Source organism: Balaenoptera ricei, chromosome 9 (assembly GCF_028023285.1).
Source record: "Balaenoptera ricei isolate mBalRic1 chromosome 9, mBalRic1.hap2, whole genome shotgun sequence".
Taxonomy (NCBI): domain Eukaryota; kingdom Metazoa; phylum Chordata; class Mammalia; order Artiodactyla; family Balaenopteridae; genus Balaenoptera; species Balaenoptera ricei.
The window spans coordinates 58,944,127-58,964,503 of NC_082647.1; the positions used below are offsets into that span (position 1 = coordinate 58,944,127).

Below are 20,377 nucleotides of genomic sequence, written 5' to 3' on the forward strand. Positions count from 1 at the left end.
TGTAAACATTCTTTTAAACATAACTTATATCTGATATGGATAAAATATTGTGAATGAAATACAGAGAGTACAGCAAGTTAGGTATATACAGTAGATGATTTTGTGTTCCATTGTGGCTTTTTCTCCTTTGAGAGTTTGTAAATAACTTCCAAACTCAGGGACCTGAATAAAAGGTCTTAAGGGAAAATTTGTGGGGCTAGAAAAAGAAGAGAACCAGCAGTCAGCCTATTAATTCTAATGAAATAGGATTCTCAATACACTTTTAATACTAAAATTTTGTTGTAAGTAATACTTTACTCCTGAAAGACAAAAAGGAAAACAGTTCGAATTAAAGGAGACTAAAGAGGAATGAAAACTAAATGCAATGTGTGATTCTTGGTTCAAGGTTCCTAAATCAAAAAAAAATTTTTTTAATCATAATGGATATCACTGGGACAATCAAGGAAACTCATATATGGATTGTACGGTAGATACTATTATATTTATATTAAATTTCATGGGTATTATAATGATAATATAAGAAACTATGTAAGAAACTTTTCTTACAAGAAACTATTCTTTCTTAGGCGATACTTGCTAAAATATTTAGGGATGATGTCACATGGTCTGCAAATACTTTTGAATAGTTCAGCATGGTAAATAGTTGTTCGTTGTACTATTCTTGCAACTTTTCTGTTGGTTTAAAATATCTTAAAAAGTTGGGAGAAGTATTACATGAAATTTGTAATAATCCAACATTGGTAGAAACTTGGCAAATTGTTGTGATAGTGTTTAATTCAATTTAAATGGTTGTATTTACTGTTTAAATATAACCAAGTCTAAACATTGTAGGCCCAGACCCAGTCTTGAGGGGATTCGAAAGCATGTGTTATGGAGAATGGTTGAAGTAATTGGGAATGGTTAGCCTCGGTTTGACATCTGTTTTCAAATACTCATAGAACTATCAGATGTAAAAGTGATTAAGTGCGTGCATATGGCTCTAGAGTTAGACTGTCCATTTTGGTGGCCACTAGCCACACGTGGCCATTGAGCACTTGAAATGTAGTTAGTCGGAATTGAGATGTGCTGTAAATGTGAAATATATATCAGATTAAGTATGATTAATTATGATAAATGCATACAAAGTTCAAAGGCTTAGTATGAAAAAAATATGAAATATCACAGTATATGTTGGAATGATAATATTTTGGATATATTGAATTAAATAATATGTTTATTAAAATTAATTTCACTTATTTCTTTTAACTGTTTAAGTGTCTGGCAGCCACATTAAAAATTTACCATGTGGCTCACATTTTATTTTCATCGCACAGCACTGCCCTAGAGAGCTTAATTTGGTAGCTTTTACATAGAGTTTGATTTCAACTTTTCATGGAAAGGAACTTTATAGCAATTAATGACCATCTGAAAATGGGATGGATTGCCTTGGGAATTTGTGTGTTTTCTGCTATTAAAAAGTGCTCAAATACTTGAAGGGAATATTTTAGAGGAGTGCATTCAAGAATGAGGTAAAGATACAGGTTTAGGTTAGATAAGTTTTGAGGCTATTTCAATACTGTATTCCCACCTTCATCCCAGTGATTCTAATATGTTACACCTTCACTGAAAATTCCTGATCTAATGATACGACATTTAAAAAGAACTAATGATGAAAAGCAATAAATATGAACTCTAATATATAGATTGTTGGTGCTAAAGGAACTCAAAAGAAGGAGAAATGACTTTCATCTGAGAGTAAAAGATTGGAAAATTTGACCAGGGCTCTAAAGAAAAATAGGATTTGTATAAACAAAATGTGGTTAGGAGAACATTCCAGGGTAGAAAGAACAGGTAAACAAAGGAGAGGTGACAGGAAAGTACAAGAAAGACCAGTTTAGGAGACAGAGAATCTAACAGTTTGGCTAGAGTGGAGACTATGTTGAAGAATTTATGACATTATAATTCAGGGGGGTTTTCCTTCCAGAAAAAAATGTTATCCCTCAGAAAAGAAAAAGATGTGTTCAAGGATGCATTCAAGGATATATACAAAAGATGCATATGTTCGAGGCCTTATAAAATCTGTTTAAGGCGTCTGCTCAATTATCTTATTTTATCCTACAAAGTATCACTTGGGGAAGACATGTTAAACTAAAATGGCCCTAACCAGTGTTAATGCTGGATAATTACAGAGGTGATCAGATGAGTCTATAAAATAGAAGCCAAAAAAATGTCTACATAGATTTAGTAATTATTCCTAAAAGAATGGCCTTATAATTACAAAGGTTAGATGTCACTAAACAAGCCTTTTAAAGATCATTTTAAAAAACAGTACACTATCTGTGTTTTAGAGATCGTAACTATACACCTAAAGCACTAATAGGTGGTGGGGAGAACACCTGACAGTGTTCTAAGGTTAAGAGAGTTAGGACTTGTAAATGAAATAATATTTCCAGTGACTCCCATAAAATAGAGATTAGAAATATGTTATATTTCTTTCAGCTTAGATAGAAGTGAAGATGTGATGCTCTGAAAACTCATGGTAAAGATGAAACATTGATACAGGACTGTAAAATAAAATTGTTTTATAAAATAAGATTAGACGGGAAATAATATTTCTGAATTATGTTTGCATATGTTTTTTAAATGTAATTTTTGCTAAATAATCAAATATTTTAAGTAGTGATGTGACAATTTTATTTACAAGTCTAAATTGTGTATATTTAGGGGGGCCAAAAATGTAGGATTTTGGGGGTTTTTTTTGGTTTTTTTTTTTTGGCTGCATTGGGTCTTCGTTGCTGCGCGTGGGCTTTCTCTAGTTGTGGCGAGCGGGGGCTACTCTTCATTGTGGTGTGCGGGCTTTTCATTGCGGTGGCTTCTCTTGTTGCGGAGCACGGGTTCTAGGCATGCGGACTTCAGTAGTTGTGGCTCGTGGGCCCAGTAGTTGTGGCTTGCAGGCTCTAGAGCGCAGGCTCAGTAGTTGTGGCGCACAGGTTTAGTTGCTCCGGGGCATGTGGGATCTTCCCCGACCAGGGCTTGAACCCACGTCCCCTGCATTGGCAGGCAGATTCTTAACAACTGTGCCACCAGGGAAGCCCTTTGTTTTGTTTTTTATCTTATTGAGAAAATGTGAACTCCAGACTGACCTTGTATTCAGCATATATATGGTGATTAATAATTATGGATATCATATATTTAATTCAAATTGGATGAAATGTACAAAGCGCCTCACATTTATTAACTCATTCATTCCTCACAAGACCCTTTGAGGAAGGAGAAGATAGTCTCATTTTGCAGTTTAGAAACTCAAATTTAAGTTTAAAGTCACATAGCTAATAAGTGGCAGAACCAGAATTTGAATCTAGGTCTCTGATTCCAAAGTCTACTTTTTTTAACCCCTGGTACAAGCCTTAATTTTTGAGAATAAATCTTTTCATTGAGATAATGCTGAATGATAATGATGCTCCACTATCTTGGTTAAATTTACTGGTTATGATAATTTAGGTATAGTTAGTGTCAGCATGTATTTCACCTGTTTATTTTTGTCAACAGTTTTTGCCTGTGTACATGCACATTCGGGTTCTGGTTGCTGCGTATCTATTTCAAACAGGGTATGGGCATTTCTCATACTTTTGGATCAAAGGAGACTTTGGAATCCATAGAGTATGTCAGGTAGGAATGCACTGTTATTTGTTTTCTTTCATTTCAACATGCTTTTGTGCCTAACTGTTGAGAAACTATAAATATATCTATTTTAAGGCCATAGATAATTTGAATTTATGAAATAGCACTTTAAAGTTTTGTTATTTCCATGTTCTATGGTTAATAATCAAGATAAATAATTTATTACTGAGGGATGAAAAAATAGAATTTAGATGAATGTATAATAAAAGCAAAAGGGAGAACATTGCTGATTCACTTTAGTTTTGTAGAAATGTACAGTTACATGGGATTGTTATAACATGCTATGTTTTCTCTCTCTAAGAAGAGGATTAATATTTTTTGTTTCTACCTTGTGCTAGGAAGTTTGTAAACATTATTTTATTTACCCTTCATTACAACCCTGAGTTGTGATCTTTATGTTTACAGACAAGGACACTGAGGCTCAGAGAGGTTAAATAATTTGCCTAAGGTCACACTGTAAGTGATAAAGCTCTAATATTAATCTGCTCAAATTCTGTGTTCTTTGACATCACACTGTCTGAAATGACTGTTACAAAAGTCGCAAAGATACTTTTGATTTTCAAAGACAGTTTTTAATTTGAATAATATTATTTTGTATCTATTAAAATGTTCAATTTAATACCAAATGAGGTAAATCAGCATCAAACAGAGATGAAATGGACACCCTTTTGTTGAGGTAATCTAATCTCTGTTTATGACCTGTAGCTCTAGGAAGGAGGTTTATAATTCTTTTGCTGCATTTAACAAGATGGCAGTTGTAGCCAGAGGACAGCTCAGGTTGGTGCTTTGCTGGGATTCAGTTAATATAATGATACATAAATATTTTATATTCAACTCTTTACAATGATTTTAAAATAAATGTGATTTTAGGGATTAGTAAAACATACTTGTACAGTTATTATTTTAGTCTTAAATAAACATTTATACTCTGTCAGAATCTGTCTGCTTTTCTTGCATACCTGGAATGAAAACCATTTTCTCCTCCTTTTTAATAGGTCTTATTTCGTCTCAATTTCCTGGTAGTGGTGTTATGTATAGTAATGGATCGGCCTTATCAATTCTATTACTTTGTCCCCTTGGTCACTGTATGGTTCATGGTCATATATGTTACTTTAGCACTGTGGCCACAGATAATCCAAAAAAAAGCAAACGGTAAATATACTCTCTTACTAATGTTAATGAATATATTCTTTCAGTGTAAGTTCCTTTTCAGTTGCTAAAGGCTATTATTTTTATTGAGACATGTTGACAGTTTAAATTTATGTGTAGCATTGACATTTTGAAATTTCGTTCTTAAATTACGTTTTTAAAATTTTACAGTTAAGTAGTTCAAGTAGTATAACAGTGCAGAACAATAGTTTGCATTTATATTGTATGTGTTTTCTCTTTTTTTAAAGTTAAATTTTCAAAGCCATTTTACATATCTACTAGTGCAACCGTTTTCAAACTATCTTGTATGGAGTCAGAATGGGGAGAGCCAGAAGAGAGGAAAGCCAAACAGGGCTCCAGGGCTGTACATCCTGCTTCAATCTTGGCAGTTCTGCTTTATTTGATTTCTTATATATATTGAGATTTTGAGTAAACATTATGTCAAACAAGCTTAAAAATCACTAATATAGTTTATATTCTAGACAACCCTTTAAGCAGTTATTATAAACCTGTTTTTCGTTTAAGGAAACCTAAGTGCCCTAAGAAGGTGTCATCTTCAAATTTCACATAGCCAGGTCTGATAATGTTCGAAGTGAGGTCACAGTCGTTTATCTTAATGCTTTTTCCCCTCAAGATCATGTCATTAAAATAAAAGCCTCCCTTTTTTGGAAAAAGAAAATTTTTTATCTTTAATAATGTATTTAACTTAACTCTTTCAACCAAATATTGTATATCAAAAAATATTTTCTGTTGACTTCTATTATAATATCAAATAATTCTTTAGGAAAGGGTTCAATAATGTCCATTTGTGTCTTTGGACAGGCTCTGTAGTTTCATTCCTCAACACAAACCCAGCATATTAATAAAATGATAATCAGTATGTATAAACTGTGAACACATAATTTAAAATATGCATATGTTAAAATACATCTTATGGTTAAATTAGTCCACTAGGGAGTTCTTAAGCTCTCTCCTTAGAACTGTAATGTTTAAGCAGTATTACCTAAGTTATATTAAACGTGAGTGTTTGTTAGAGTTACATTGAACCTATTGTTCCAAATTTTGTTGTAACTTTCAATAATGAATAGTATAATTGAATCTAGGAGGTATTTTCAAATATATTTATAGTGGATAAATAGCAGGTATATGGGGTATCAGATTAATGTTGTAGCCTCATTCCTAGTAAGGACCCTCCACCTTTTTTCTTCATTTGTGTCCTACTTGTAATTTATACTACTTAGATATATTTTTTGTATCCTGTAGGCAGCCTTAAATTATTTTTAAGAGCTATGCAGGGTATTAATATGTTAAATAGAGAGTATTTAATGTGTTTTCTAATGTAAGTTTACATTTCTTAGTAAATTAAACATTTTCTCTCTTAGGAAATTGTTTCTGGCATTTTGGCTTACTGTTGAAACTAGCCTTCTTGCTGTTATGTATATGTTTTTTGGCATATTCTCAGGTTTGTATAGTCTTTTTGGTTTATATTTTGTTCTATTTTATTGTAAAGTTCAAATCTATTAAAGTATGAGAGAAGAGTCAGCCTCATTTTAAGCCTCATTTTTTAATGACTGTAATAAAAGTGTCACTCTGTAGCTGACTACTCAGTGTGGTTCTTTTGAGACCTATCTACTTTTGTTACCACTGTTTTTGTTGTAAGAGCAATTTAAAGCTCTTCCTCTGGCAATTGTTCAAAATCCATTTTAGTTGACTTTGATCAATCAAACTTTTATTGAATGCCTCTTATAAGACACTACTTCTAAGTGAAGATCAAAATTCTCTTGACAGAATTTGCAACTTGGTTTGTGCATTATTCATGGCACCGAAATGTAGCTTGATTTTTCCATAACGGCATAGAGTAAAATTTTGGCTGTTAATAAAACCAGCTTCAGAGCAAAGGGGTTTGTATATACGTAGTACGTTTAACTTAATAAAACTTTTGGTCATTTTCTTATCTCTACCCTTTTATCCCCCTATTATGATGGTTGAGATTTTCTCAGCTATTTTAGCAGGATGGCAAATTGCTACCTGCTGGCAGTCCATCAGACAGACATATTATTTGGTCAGCATGATATTTATAACAAAATATTTTAATTTGAATGCCTATAGTTGTGACATACTCTGTAGTTTACTCCCATCTCCAACACTCTCTGTCTTGTATCTGGCTGTGCCAGGTAACAATGCCATATAAGCATTGTGTGTGTGTGTGTTTGTGTGTGTGTGTGTGTGTGTAGTCCTGTAAAGCTGGGTTTTTTTGTTTGTTTTATAGGCTTTCCTACTTATTTTTATACTTAGAAATAGAGCATATTTATTTCTGCCTGACTTCCAAGGTTTTTTGCAGGAAATATATAAAATAATAAGGAAGCAATAGGCAAATGTATAAAGAAATAGCCAGGTAACTGCCACATTACTTGATAATTATTCATTAAAATTCCCAACACTCCCTGGTTCATCTGAGGGAGAGAAAGGAGCACGGACCAGCAGTTCAATAGAAAGAATTAAGAAGATTTCCCCAGCTTTGGAACAGTATTGACCACTGGACAAGAAAAAAAGTACATAGCCCAGTGTCTTTCACAAAATGGGTGCTCATTAAATACTTGCTTATTAATCATACAAAAAATAAATTTTTAATGAGAAATAAATTTTTAAATTATAAATACATCATATATGTGATATATGATCTACAGGGCCATGTATCTCTAATATATATAGATAAAATATAGAAATATGATGTAATAGGTATATACCTTACATTGCAAGTCTTGGTAATAATCATCTTTAATTTTCTGAGGCAAAGGCTTTGATAGAACCTATTTTTATAAGCTATTAGCATTTTAAATTCTGCAGTTAAATGGAGAATATTGCATTTTGTTAAAATAATAAAGTTCTTCTGACCTAAAGATTTGGTATTACCTAAAATATAATACTATTTTCATATTTGCTTTGATTTTTATTAGCCTTTTTAAAAATTGTGATGTTACACATTTTTTTATCCTGTGGCATTATGTCTAATAATGGAGTTTCCTTAATAGAGTTTGTCTTCATTCTTTAGTCTGGAAATTGAGGTTTTTGTTCTCTTTTTTGAAAGACTTCATTAATGTGCAGGAATGTACCCAAGACTTCTGCCCCTTCATTCCCAGATTTTCCAGGCTGTCAGATTAATAAGGGGGTACATTCACTAACTCGACCAGAGTAAAATTGTAAACTTTGTTTCAAAGGCTAGTAATGGAATTTGGGTATGGTTGATTGAGTAAGGTGACTAATTCAGAGGATTTTTTTTAACTCAAATGGTTCATTATAGATTATTAAGGACATTTAGATAAAGAAAAACTATAACTTTAACCATCATCCTTTAGGTTATTCATACTGTGTTGGCTGAAGTATTTTGTATTTTTGTGTTTTGATCAGTAAATATTAGCTCTTTTGTATACTAGATTAAAAACCTTAAATGGAATAATTTTCCAATTACCAGCTTGGTTTTTTGTTTGTTTGTTTGTTTGTTTTATTTTGCAGTCTCAGTAGCCTTTCATATGCAGTGAAAGTAAGTTAACAAAAATGTTTTAAATCATCTTTATTAGCCTTTAGTAGAATATATTTATTTTCAAATGAATTTCAAATGAAATGACATTTTCAAATGAAATATTTAAATAGAATCTTAAAATTGTGTATGACCCTTATATAATCTTAAGTTTAGAAAATGACAGTTTATAATAGAGTTGCAAGGCAAGTATTCACTTGTACCATCTTAATTTATTTTCTGGATTCCTCTTCTCAGGGTGCATTTGAGAAGATCTTTTCTCTTTGGCCATTGTCCAAGTGTTTCGAACTGAAAGGCAACGTATATGAATGGTGGTTCAGATGGAGGTTAGACCGTTACGTATGTATTTACCTTGTGATCTTTTGCTATTTCAAATTATACTTTTAAAAATTATTTGGAAAATTTTAATCTATTTTTATTTAGTTTTGGCATGAGGAAACATGTTGATTTGGTAAATCAAACCAATCCAGCCCTCCCCTGTTTTTACAGTGGAGAAAGGGTATGCATGTGTACATATATCAGTAGGAAAATACTATAAAAATGTCATCTATAAAGTGACCTTTATTTGAGTCATAATATTGATTTAGGGATGATCTCTCATATATATGCTTCAGCCATTCAACACAATACTTATTAAGCTCCAAAATATGCTCTAGATGTTGTTGTTATGAGGGATATATTTTAGAGAAAGAAGACATACCACCAGGCTTCTAAACCTTATAATCTAGTTTAAAACTCTGGATTACTAAAAAAAAAAAAAAAAAAACCTCTGGATTACTACTTATAATTAGTGCTAAACTCTGCAGTATGGATTTTGTAATAGAAGTGTGCAAAGAAAAGAGAGCAGTGTCATGGATTATTCCATGAATTTTATCTTGAAGGCTGGTTAGGATTTAATTGGCCAAGAAAACGTAAAACATCTAGCACAGTATTTGGAAAATAATAGACACTGAATAAATATTAATTACCCCTCTTCACTCTTTCCCTTTAACTTCCATTTTTTACTCTTCCCTTTTTTCATTCAACAAATATTTTCTTAGTGCCTTTTCTGTGCCATTCCTGGTTTCTAATACCTATGCACTTTCCAATTATTCTTAATAAATAAAATATTTACTTTTAAAATTCTTTTTCTCTTTATTTTTCTAATTGAACATTGCATTTCAAAACCATATGTGAATAAAAAGTTTTGTTAAAGCCTTGCCATAAAATAATTTTAAATTCTCAACTTTCTCATTAGAGCAGTCTACTATGATAGCTCATGTTAAGTGTTTATTTAAAAAAGAAAGCTGGGACTTCCCTGGTAGTGCAGTGGTTAAGAATCCGCCTGCCAGTGCAGGGGACATGGCTTCGATCCCTGGTCTGGGAAGATCCCACATGCCACGGAGGAACTAGGCCTGTGTGCCACAACTACTGAAGCCCGTGTGCCTGGAGCCCGTGCTCTGCAACGAGACGCCACCACAATGAGAAGCCCGCGCACCGCAATGAAGAGTAGCCCCCACTCACCGCAACTAGAGAAAGCCTGCGCATTGCAATGAAGACCCAATGTGGCCAAAAATAAATAAATTAATTAATAAAAAAAAAAAAAAGACAGCTATTGTGCTTTCTAATCCACCTTTTTTTTTTCATTCTTATGTGCATATACTGCTTTTTAAAAGTATGCTCTTGGTAATGTTACTGTTTTATTTGCTTGGAAGTACCAATATAAAATATATTTTATCTTGGTTGAATACATTTAAATTTTATCATGTGTCTTCAGAATAGTTTTTATCATTATTTTTATTTTTTAATTAATTTTTATTGAAGTATAGTTGGTTTACAATGTTGTGTTAGTTTCTGCTGTACAGCAAAGTGAATCAGTTATACATATACATACATCCACTCTTTTTTAGATTCTTTTCCCATATAGGTCATTACAGAGTATTGAGTAGAGTTCCCTGTGCTATACAGTAGGTTCTTATTAGTTATCAATTTTATTTTATTATTTTTTAAAATTTATTTATTTTATTTTTGGCTGCGTTGGGTCTTCATTGCTGCATGCAGGCTTTCTCTAGTTGCGGCGAGTGGGGGCTACTCTTTGTTGCGGTGTGCAGGCTTCTCATTGCGGTGGCTTCTCTTGCTACGGAGCACGGGCTCTAGGCACGTGGGCTTCAGTAGTTGTGGCGTGTGGGCTCAGTAGTTGTGGCTCGCGGGCTCTAGAGCACAAGCTCAGTAGTTGTGGCGCACGGGCTTAGTTGCCCCATGGCATGTGGGATCTTCCCGGACCAGGGCTCGAACCCGTGTCCCCTGCATTGGCAGGTGGATTCTTAACCACTGCACCACCAGGGAAGTACCAGTTATCTATTTTATATATAGTAGTGTATATATGTCAATCCCGATCTCCCAATTTATCCCTCCCTCCCTTCCCCCATGGTAACCATAAATTTGTTTTCTATATCTGTGACTCTATTTCTGTTGTGTAAATAAGTTCATTTGTACCATTTTTTTAGATTCCATGTATAAGTGATATCATATGATATTTGTCTTTCTCTGTCTGACTTAGTTCACTCAGTGTGACAATCTCTAGGTCCATCTATATTGCTGCAAATGGCATTATTTTGTTCTTTTTTTATGGCTGAGTAATATTCCACAGCATATATGTACCACATCTTTGTTATCCATTCACCCATTGATGGTTGCTTCCATGTCCTGGCTATTGTAAATAATGCTGCAATGAACGCTGGGGTGCATGTATCTTTTCGAGTTATGGTTTTCTCCAGATATATAAATTGTCTTTATTTCTTCACTTGCTGCTGAGACTGCTTGGAGTAAACCAGCTTATCTTGTGTCATTGCAAGAGATGTTTGCTTGTCTATTGCAAATTGTTTCCAACAGTCGTTGACTTCATTTCTTGAAGTTTAAGCTCTTCATAGAAACTTTGGACCTTTAAGCTTTTTACCTACATACTTTTATACATATTGTTCTCCTTTACCAATTACATTTGCTATTTGTTGAAAAGTAGCTGTTTAAAACAGGTTTTCTCTCCTTATTTTTTAGGTAGTCTTTCATGGAATGTTGTTTGCTTTCATTTATCTGGCTTTACAGAAGCGCCAAGTACTTTCTGAAGGAAAGGGTGAACCTCTTTTTTCGAACAAAGTTTCAAATTTTCTATTATTTATTTCAGTAGTTTCTTTCTTGGTAAGTTTCAAAATGTAATTTTCTAAATTTCCAAAATCCATGGTACAGGAAATTAACTTCTAAGAGATAGGAGTTTAATCATTTGTTTTTAATAAATAAAATCTTTACTTTTGAAATTCTTTTTCTCCTTATTTTTTAATTGAACATAAATTCTAAAGAGAATATAAATATATATATATGTTAAATATGAAGAATAACTGAGATCTCAGTGAAATAGGAATTTTAAAAGTTGTAATAAGTTTGGGAAAAAATATAAGGTGTTTGACAGGAAGAGCCATCACTGCCTTATGATCACTATTTCCAGAAAATCACAGACTTATGCTCCCCTCTCTCTACTTTCTGGTATTCGAGCACACCAAAAAGAGTGATGAGCAAACCTGTGGACAGTTTTTACTGAAGCTTTTTTAATAGCATAATGAAGTATAATGTTATAAATAAAGAAAACTATTTTTAAAGTTGAGTGCTGCCTCTTTAAGGCATATATATTTTTGTGAACTGATGCATATATTTTTTATTTTAGACCTATTCCATCTGGGCTAGCAGTTGTAAAAACAAAGCAGAGTGCAATGAACTCCACCCATCTGTTTCTGTGGTACAGGTAATTATCTTTATTTAGAGAAATTTTTCTTCTTAATTTTTGATAAGAACAGTCTTTAGAGGCAGCGAGATTTGAGATTAAACTCTATTAAATGTAGTATATTACTTAATCTTTCTAAGGCCTACCTTCCTCTACTGTAACAGATATTAAAATCTCTTTTAAAGGGTGGTTATTAAATGTATGGAAATGATCAGTGTCTGTCGCTTAATAAGCACTTAGAAAATGTTAATTCTTTTCTCCTGTTTGCTTTTTCATCATTTATTTATTCAAATTTCTTCATTTACTTTTTTACTTAGAAGATCATGAAAAACTATGACTATGTGTTAAGAACCATGCTACATGTAAAAAGTACATGTAGCTTCTGCCCTCACAGAACTTACAGTCTAATAGAGATATGAATCGGTAAACATTCATTCATTCATTCATTTAACAATTTTTAAAATTCATTTAACAAATATTTGATACTTACTATGTGCTAGATATTATGCTGGGGGATATAGTGGTGACCAAATCAGACATGGTCCCTACCCTCACAGAGCCTATATTCTTCTGTTAGAGATAGTAATCATATAATCACCATGTAATTATAAATAGAAGTACATGATGCTACAAGGGAAAATAATACGGGATATGACCTAGTTGGAGTTGGAGTGAAGGTAGTTAGGGTTCAGAGATGATTTCCCTCATAAAATTAAGCTGAGAATGGAGGAATGAAGGCAGGCAGCGAGAACTTAGGCCCTGTGGTAGAAAAGAGCATATTCACATTCAAGGAACTTAATGAAGGCCGTTGGGGCTAGAGCTCAGAGACCCAGGGTCAAGAGAAGTATGTCGCAGTGCCTGGGAGGTGGGCGGAGGCTAGGGGCAACCCAAATCAGATTTACCTTTTACAGAGATACCTCTGGTTGCAGGTAATCGTAGGGTATTGTGATTAGTGTAGTGATGGTCAAGTACAGGGTACTTGGGAAACACATGGGGTTTCTTCCTAACCCATCTTGATACCAGAGCAGGGTTCTTGGAGAAAGTACGTCTAAGCCGAGGCCTAAAAAATGAGTAGTTCAACAAAGAGGAACAGGGAGGATTTCTGGAGGATCTTCTTTTAGGTTTTAAGTTCTCTTCAATGAAGCAACTCTTTTATCCCTCTTAAACCTCTATATAGTCAGTAGAACCAAGCATATGACAGACTCTCCAAACACGATTGATAATGACATTTTAAACATTGTACTGTATTCATATAACATTTTCATGACTTCTGCAGACAACCAGATATAACACTTTGTATATCGTATCTGATGTCATTTTTGTAATGACATGAAAGGAAGGGGGTTGTTCCACTAACAGTGCACTAATACTGAACAATATAAGGGGAGCTAAGGAAGGGAGTAGCTGCACATAGAGTAACACTAACACAAGCACTCCTGAGCCTTCACCACCTTTTCTCCTAGTCACTCCACTTCACATGCTCATCTTTCCTTAGTTATTCTTTTCCCACGTTTACGTTGCTGCCAGTAGAAGGAGACTTTTGAAGAGAGCAAAAAGATGGGGGTGGGCAGCTCCCAGAAAAGCAAATACTTTATGGAAGAAGCAAAATTGTATCATGGAATTTTATTAAATTTTGCTACATAAATATATCATTTATTTCTACACAAAGGGCCTTAAGATGAGTTTATATTTTTTCTAATATACATAAAATAAAACTGTTCAGCCATGTATTATGTATAACCTGCACTTGTTTGCATTATACAGACCACATGCTGAGAAATCCAATTTGAGTAGACTCTGGATCAAAAATAACTTGAAAAAAACCATTTATCTGTTGAAGAAAACCATTGTGTCGATGTATCAAGTTCAATAACAAAGAATAAAGTTATTATTTGAAAGAAAGCAAAATTCTTTTAATAAGCAGATTATTAATATTTGCCTCTGTGTTTTTTCTTTAGATTTTAGCCTTCATCCTAATAAGGAATATCCCTGGATATGCCCGTTCAGTTTACAGTTCATTTTTTGCTTGGTTTGGAAAAATTTCATTAGAGGTTGGTACATTAATATTTTGGTCTGTCTTACACAACCAAGTGTTATATGCAGGTGTGTATGTGAATGAGTATATAGGTGTGTAAGTCTGACATTTTTTTTCAACCAAAGCTGTTATTTATGAAATTATAGGGAAGAAATTTAGAACTTCAACAGCAGTATTATAGAATGTAATGGCTAGACATTACATTATTTAAAGCCTTATTTAAATGGCTAGACATAGATGACTTTCAAATATTCTTTACATTGTCTTAAGCTTTCAAGTACAACAAGATGCTGAGATCAGAAGAGAAAAAAATGAAATAGATATGAAATTTGTAAATAGACATAAATGAAATCAAGTTGAGAGGATTTTGATTTGTTCATTCATAATTAAAATATTACTGGAATTTAGTTTATTGATGCTTATAAAAAAATTCACTCTTATGATTGGAAGTTTGGGGAAAATTTTTAAATTCATTATTTTGTGTGCAATACCTAATATGAAATTATCTACAGAATCAGTTTAAAGTAGGTTATGAAATACATTCTGAGTATTCTGAGTTTTATTATTTGAAATAGAACATTTTAAAACAGTAGAATTCATACTATAATCATAAAAGATACATTTTAGAGTTATAATATTTATTAAGTTGTCTTTAAAATGGGGAAAATTTCTCTGCGATTGTTATACACACACACAGACACACACATATTCTTTTTCAGATTCTCTTCCCTTATAGGTTATTACAAAATATTTAGTATAGCTTCTTGTGCTATTTAGTAGGTCCTTGTTGGTTATCTATTTTATATATAGTAATGTGTTAATCCCAACCTCCTAATTTATCACTCCACCCCCTTTCCCTTTTGGTAACCATAAGTTTGTTTTCTATATCTGTGAGTCTCTTTCTGTTTTAGAAATAAGTTCTTTTTTTTTTTAAGATTCCACATATAAGTGATACATGATACTTGTCTTTCTCTGTCTGGCTTACTTCACTTAGTATAATAATCTCTAGGTCCATCCATGTTGCTGCATATGGCATTATTTCATCCTTTTTTATGACTAATATTCCACTATACATACATACACACACACACACACACACACCCCCCGCATCTTCTTATCCATTCACCTGTCAACGGACATTTAGGTTGCTTCCATGTCTTAGCTATTGTAAACAGTGCTGCAATGAACTTTGGGGTGGATGTATCTTCTCTGGTTTTCTGCAGATATAGGCTGAGGAGTGGGATTGCAGGATCATATGAGCACTCAAAAAGAATGTGTAGTCTGCTTTTTTGGGATGTAATGTCCTGAAAATATCAATTAAGTCTAACTGTTCTGTCGTATCATTTAGGATCTCTGTTGCCTTATTGATTTTTTGTCTCGAAGATCTGTCCGTTGATATGCGTGGGGTGTTAAAGTCTCCTACTATTATTGTATTCCCTTCGATTTCTCCCTTTATGTCTGTTAGTATTTGTTTTATGTATTTGAGTGCTCCTATATTGGGTGCATATATGTTGACAAGTGTAATATCCTCTCCTTGTATTGATCCTTTTATCATTATATGGTGTCCTTCTTTATCTTTCTTTATGTCCTTTGTTTTAAAGCCTATTTTGTCTCATATGAGTATTGCGACCCCTGCTCTCTTCTCATTTCTGTTTGCGTGAAATATCTTTTTGCATCCCCTCACTTTCAATCTATGAGTGTCCTTTGCCCTAGAGTGGGTCTCTTGTAGACAGCATATTGTAGGCTCTTCTTTTTTTATCCAATCTGCCACTCTGTGTCTTGATTAGAGCATTTAGTCCATTAACATTTAAGGTAATTATTGATAGATACATATTTATTGCCATTTTAAGCTTTGTTTTCTTGTTGGTTTTATGTTTCTTCTTTGTCCCTTTCTTTTACTTTTTCTTTTTCCTTTTGTGGTTTGATGGTTTTCTTTTGTATTATACTTATGTTCTCTTCTTTTTGTTTTTTGTGAATCTGTTGTATGTTTTTGATTTGCCATTGTCCTGTTTCTCAAGTATGTTAACCCCTTCCTGTATCTACTTGCTTTAGACAGGTAGTCATATAGGCTCAAACACATTATAAAAAAAAAGTCTACATTTTCTTACTGTCCTCCACCATATGTTATGATTCTGACGTCCTCTTTTACATCTTCATGTTCATCCTTTTGCTGCTCATTGTGGTTATCATTGCTTTCTCAGAAATTTTTTAATTTCTTTTTTTAATCTGTGTCCAGGCTTATTTAAGAGATTTACTTTCCAATTGTGATTATTTCTTTCCTACAGATTCTTACTTCTTTTCTATTTAGAGAAGACCTTTCAATATTTCCTTTAGGATAGGTATAGTATTGCTGTATTCTTTTAGTCTTTGCTTGTCTGAGAAATTCTTTATCTCTCTTTTTATTCTAAATGATGATCTTGCTGGGCAGAGTATCCTAGGTTGCAGATTTTTCCCTTTCAGGACTTTGAATATACCTTGCCACTCCCTCTGGCCTGCAACATTTCTGCAGAGAAATCAGCTGACAGCCTTTTGGGTGTTCCCTTGTAATTAACTCTTTGTTTTTCTCTTACTGCCTTTAGAATCCTCTCTTTATCTTTAACTTTTGCCGTTTTAATTATATGTCTTGGTGTAGGTCTGTTTGGGTTTATCTTGTTTGGGACTCTTTGTGCTTCCTGTACCTGGATATCTGCTTCCTTCTTTACGTTTGGGAAATTTTCAGCCATAATTTCTGAAAATTTTCAGCCATAATTTCTGAAAATTTTCAGAATACATTCAATACAAATACGTTTTCAATCCCCTTTTCTCTTTCTTCTCCTTCTGGGATCCCTATTATGTGTGGATTGGCATGCTTTATATTATCCCATAGGTCTCTTACATTGCTTTCATTTTTTTTCATTTGGCTTTCTGTCTGTTGTTCTAATTGGGTGATTTCCATTATTCTCTCTTCCAGATCTTTATTCATTCTTCTGCATTACTCATTCTGCTCTTCATTGCCTTTAGTTCAGCTTTTGTCTCTGCAAATGAATTTTCTAATTTTTCTTGGCTCCTCCTTTTAGTTTCTAATTCCTTTTTACAGTAATCTGCATTTCTGTTGAGAGCCTTTCTTAATTCCTTCAGTATTTTCATTATCTCGTTTTTGAACTCAGTGTCTATTTAACTGAAGAGGTCTATTTTATTGCTTGTTCTTTCAGGGGAATTCTCTTGATCTTTTAATTGGGAGTGGTTCCTCTGCTTCTTCATTTTACTTATATTTCTCTTGCTCTATGAGTTTAGGAGAAACAATTATCTGCTCTGGTCTTGGAGGGCTATTTTTATGTGGGAACATCCCTGTGTAGCCTGCATGGGTTTAATATTTTTTGGTCCAAGGGCTCTTTTCAGTATGGATGCCTGCTGTCTCTTTCCTCAGTGTATGCTGGCCATTATCCCTTTGATAGGAGGTGTGACTGATGTTGTGGTGACCAGAGCCTGCACTGGATATTGAGTGGGCCTCCTCTTTGCTCTGTGGTTGCTACAGCCCTGTTTGGGACAAGGTCTACTCCCTAGTTGTTGGGAGTAGAAGCGCCCAGATCCTTTTCTGACCTGCATTTCTGAGCTACAGTGCAAGATAGTCAGTATTGGAGCACTCCCACTGGGAGAGGAGCCACTGAGTTTTCCTCTGCAGCCGCTGGAGCTGTTCACCAGTGAATGTGCTCTGTTGTGTCACCTTTCACCTACTGTGCGGGCTCACAGAGTAAACTGTTGTTGCTGCTGCCCTTGGCCCCTCCTCAATGCTGGGAATACCATCAATCAGCCCTGGTGTCCCACAGGTGTTGTTTTCACAAGGCCACCAGTGCAGATTGAGTGAAGTCAGGTCCCAGGGCCACAGTACTCGCACATCTGAATCCACTGTGGGAGCTATGGAGGCAGTTCACACCCTGGCCCGGCCAAACCCTCACACACACACACACACACACACACACACACACAAAGCCCACAGCTGCTAAGGCCAGATACCTCCCAGCCACAGGGCACCTGTTATCTGTTCAGATGTCCCGCAGGCACTGAATTTACAAAGCCGGTGGCAGAGGTGTAAATCCATGGCTCACACAGCCATGGGGAGAGATTTCAGCCCTGCTTCCTAAGTTGCATGGCCCCTGGGGCTCAGCTGTGGTTTCAGCCCCACCTCTGCATGTGGGCAACACAATGACATCTCCTCCCAGGGCCTGCCAAGGTGGCGGTTGGTGTGGGAGCCTGCCAAGGCAGCGGCGGCTGAGACACGCTCTCCTGGAGGCCAATGAGGTGAGGCAAAGGCCAGCACATGAGCTGCTATGGTGGCCCCATCCTTCACACACCACTTAACAATAGCCCTTTGTTTCTATGGCAGGCCCAAGCATCTTCCTCAAACACCCACTACTGCAGCCGTACCACACTCCAGCCCCTTCCGGCTGTCTCTGTACAGCCAACCCCAGTCCTCTCCCCAGGTCTACCTCATTGTAGTTTTGATTTGCATTTCTCTAATTGTGATGTTAAGCATCTTTTCATGTGCTTTTTGGCCATCTGTAAGTCTTCTTTGGAGAAACATCTATTTAGATCTTCTTCCCATTTTTTCATTGGGTCGTTTATGGGTGTGTTTTTTATTTTTATTGGAGTATATTTGATTTACAGTGTTGTGTTAGTTTCAGGGGTACAGCAAAGTGAATCAGTTATACATATACATATATCCACTCTTTTTTAGATTCTTTTTCCATATAGACCATTACAGAGTATTGAGTAGAGTTTCCTGTGCTATACAGTAGGTCCTTATCACCTATCTATTTTATATATAGTAGTGTGTGTATGTCAACACCAATCTTGCAATTTATCCCTACGCCTCCCTTGCCCCTGGTAACTATAAGTTTGTTTTCTACATCTGTAACTCTATTTCTGTTTTGTAGATTAAGTTCATTTGTACCCTTTTTTTTAGATTCCACATATAAGCGATATCATATGATATTTGTCTTTCTCTTTCTGACTTACTTCACTCTGTATGACAGTCTCTAGGTCCATCCATGTTGCAGCAAGTGGCATTATTTCATTCTTTTTCATGGCTGAGTAATATTCCATTGTATATATGTACCACATCTTCTTTATCCATTCCTCTGTTGATGGACATTTAGGTTGCTTCCATGTCCTGCCTGTTCTAAATACTGCTGCAGTGAACCTTGGGGTGCATGTATCTTTTTGAATTACAGTTTTCTGCAGATATATGCCCAGGAGTGAGATTGCTGGATCATATGGTAGCCCTCCTTTTAGATTTTTAAGGAACCTTCATACTGTTCTCCATAGTAGCTGTACCAGTTTACATTCCCACCAACAGTGTAGGAGGGTTCCCTTTTCTCTACACCCTTTCCAAGCATTTATTGTTTATAGATTTTTTGATGATGGTCATTCTGACCATTGTGAGGTGATACCTCATTGTAGTTTTGATTTCCATTTCTTTAATAATGAGTGATGTTGAGCATCTTTTCATGCGCTTTTTAGCCATCTGTATGTATTTTTTGGAGAAATGTGTATTTAGATCTTCTGCCCATTTTTTGATTGGATTGTTCATTTTTTTGATATTGAGCTCCATGAGCTGTTTGTATATTTTGGAGATTAATCCCTTGTTGGTTGCTTCATTTACAAATATTTTCTCCCATTCTGTCAGTTGTCTTTTTATTTTGTTTATGGTTTCCTTTGCTGTGCAAAAGCATTTAAGTTTCATTAGGTCCCATTTGTTTATTTTTGTTTTTATTTTCATTACTCTAGGAGGTGGGTCAAAAAAGATCTTTGCTGCAATTATGTCAAAGAGTGTTCTCCCCTAAGAGTTTTATAGTATCTGGTCTTACATTTAGGTCTTTAATCTGTTTTGAGTTTATTTTTGTGTATGGTGTTAGAGAGTGTTCTAATTTCATTCTTTTACATGTAGCCATTCCGTTTTCCCAGAACCACTTATTGAAGAGGCTCTCTTTTCTCCACTGTATATTCTTGCCTCCTTTGTCATAGATTAGGTGACCGTAGGTACGTGGGTTTATCTCTGGACTGTCGATCCTGTTCCATTGATCTATTTTTCTGTTTTTGTGCCACTATCATACTGGTTTTTTTATGGGACTTTTTTTTTTTTTGGCTGCAATGTGTCTTTGTTGCTGCATATGGGCTTTCTCTAGTTGTGGCGAGCAGGGGCCACTCTTTGTTGCGGTGCATCAGCTTCTTGTTGTGGTGTCTTCTCTTGTTGCAGAGCACAGGC

General features: G+C 34.7%; 1 protein-coding gene across 2 annotated transcripts in view; it reads left to right on the forward strand.

Annotated features, from left to right (window-relative positions):
- The window catches only part of CASD1 (CAS1 domain containing 1), a 67,954-nt gene that overhangs the window by 36,607 nt on the left and 10,970 nt on the right, over positions 1-20,377 (forward strand). For both annotated transcript variants that reach the window (XM_059933858.1, XM_059933859.1), the window contains 7 exons: positions 3,529-3,648; positions 4,656-4,812; positions 6,192-6,271; positions 8,585-8,686; positions 11,381-11,521; positions 12,042-12,119; positions 14,057-14,149. In XM_059933858.1, the coding sequence (XP_059789841.1) occupies positions 3,529-3,648; positions 4,656-4,812; positions 6,192-6,271; positions 8,585-8,686; positions 11,381-11,521; positions 12,042-12,119; positions 14,057-14,149 (771 nt within the window). The remainder of the gene's footprint in view (positions 1-3,528; positions 3,649-4,655; positions 4,813-6,191; positions 6,272-8,584; positions 8,687-11,380; positions 11,522-12,041; positions 12,120-14,056; positions 14,150-20,377) is intronic.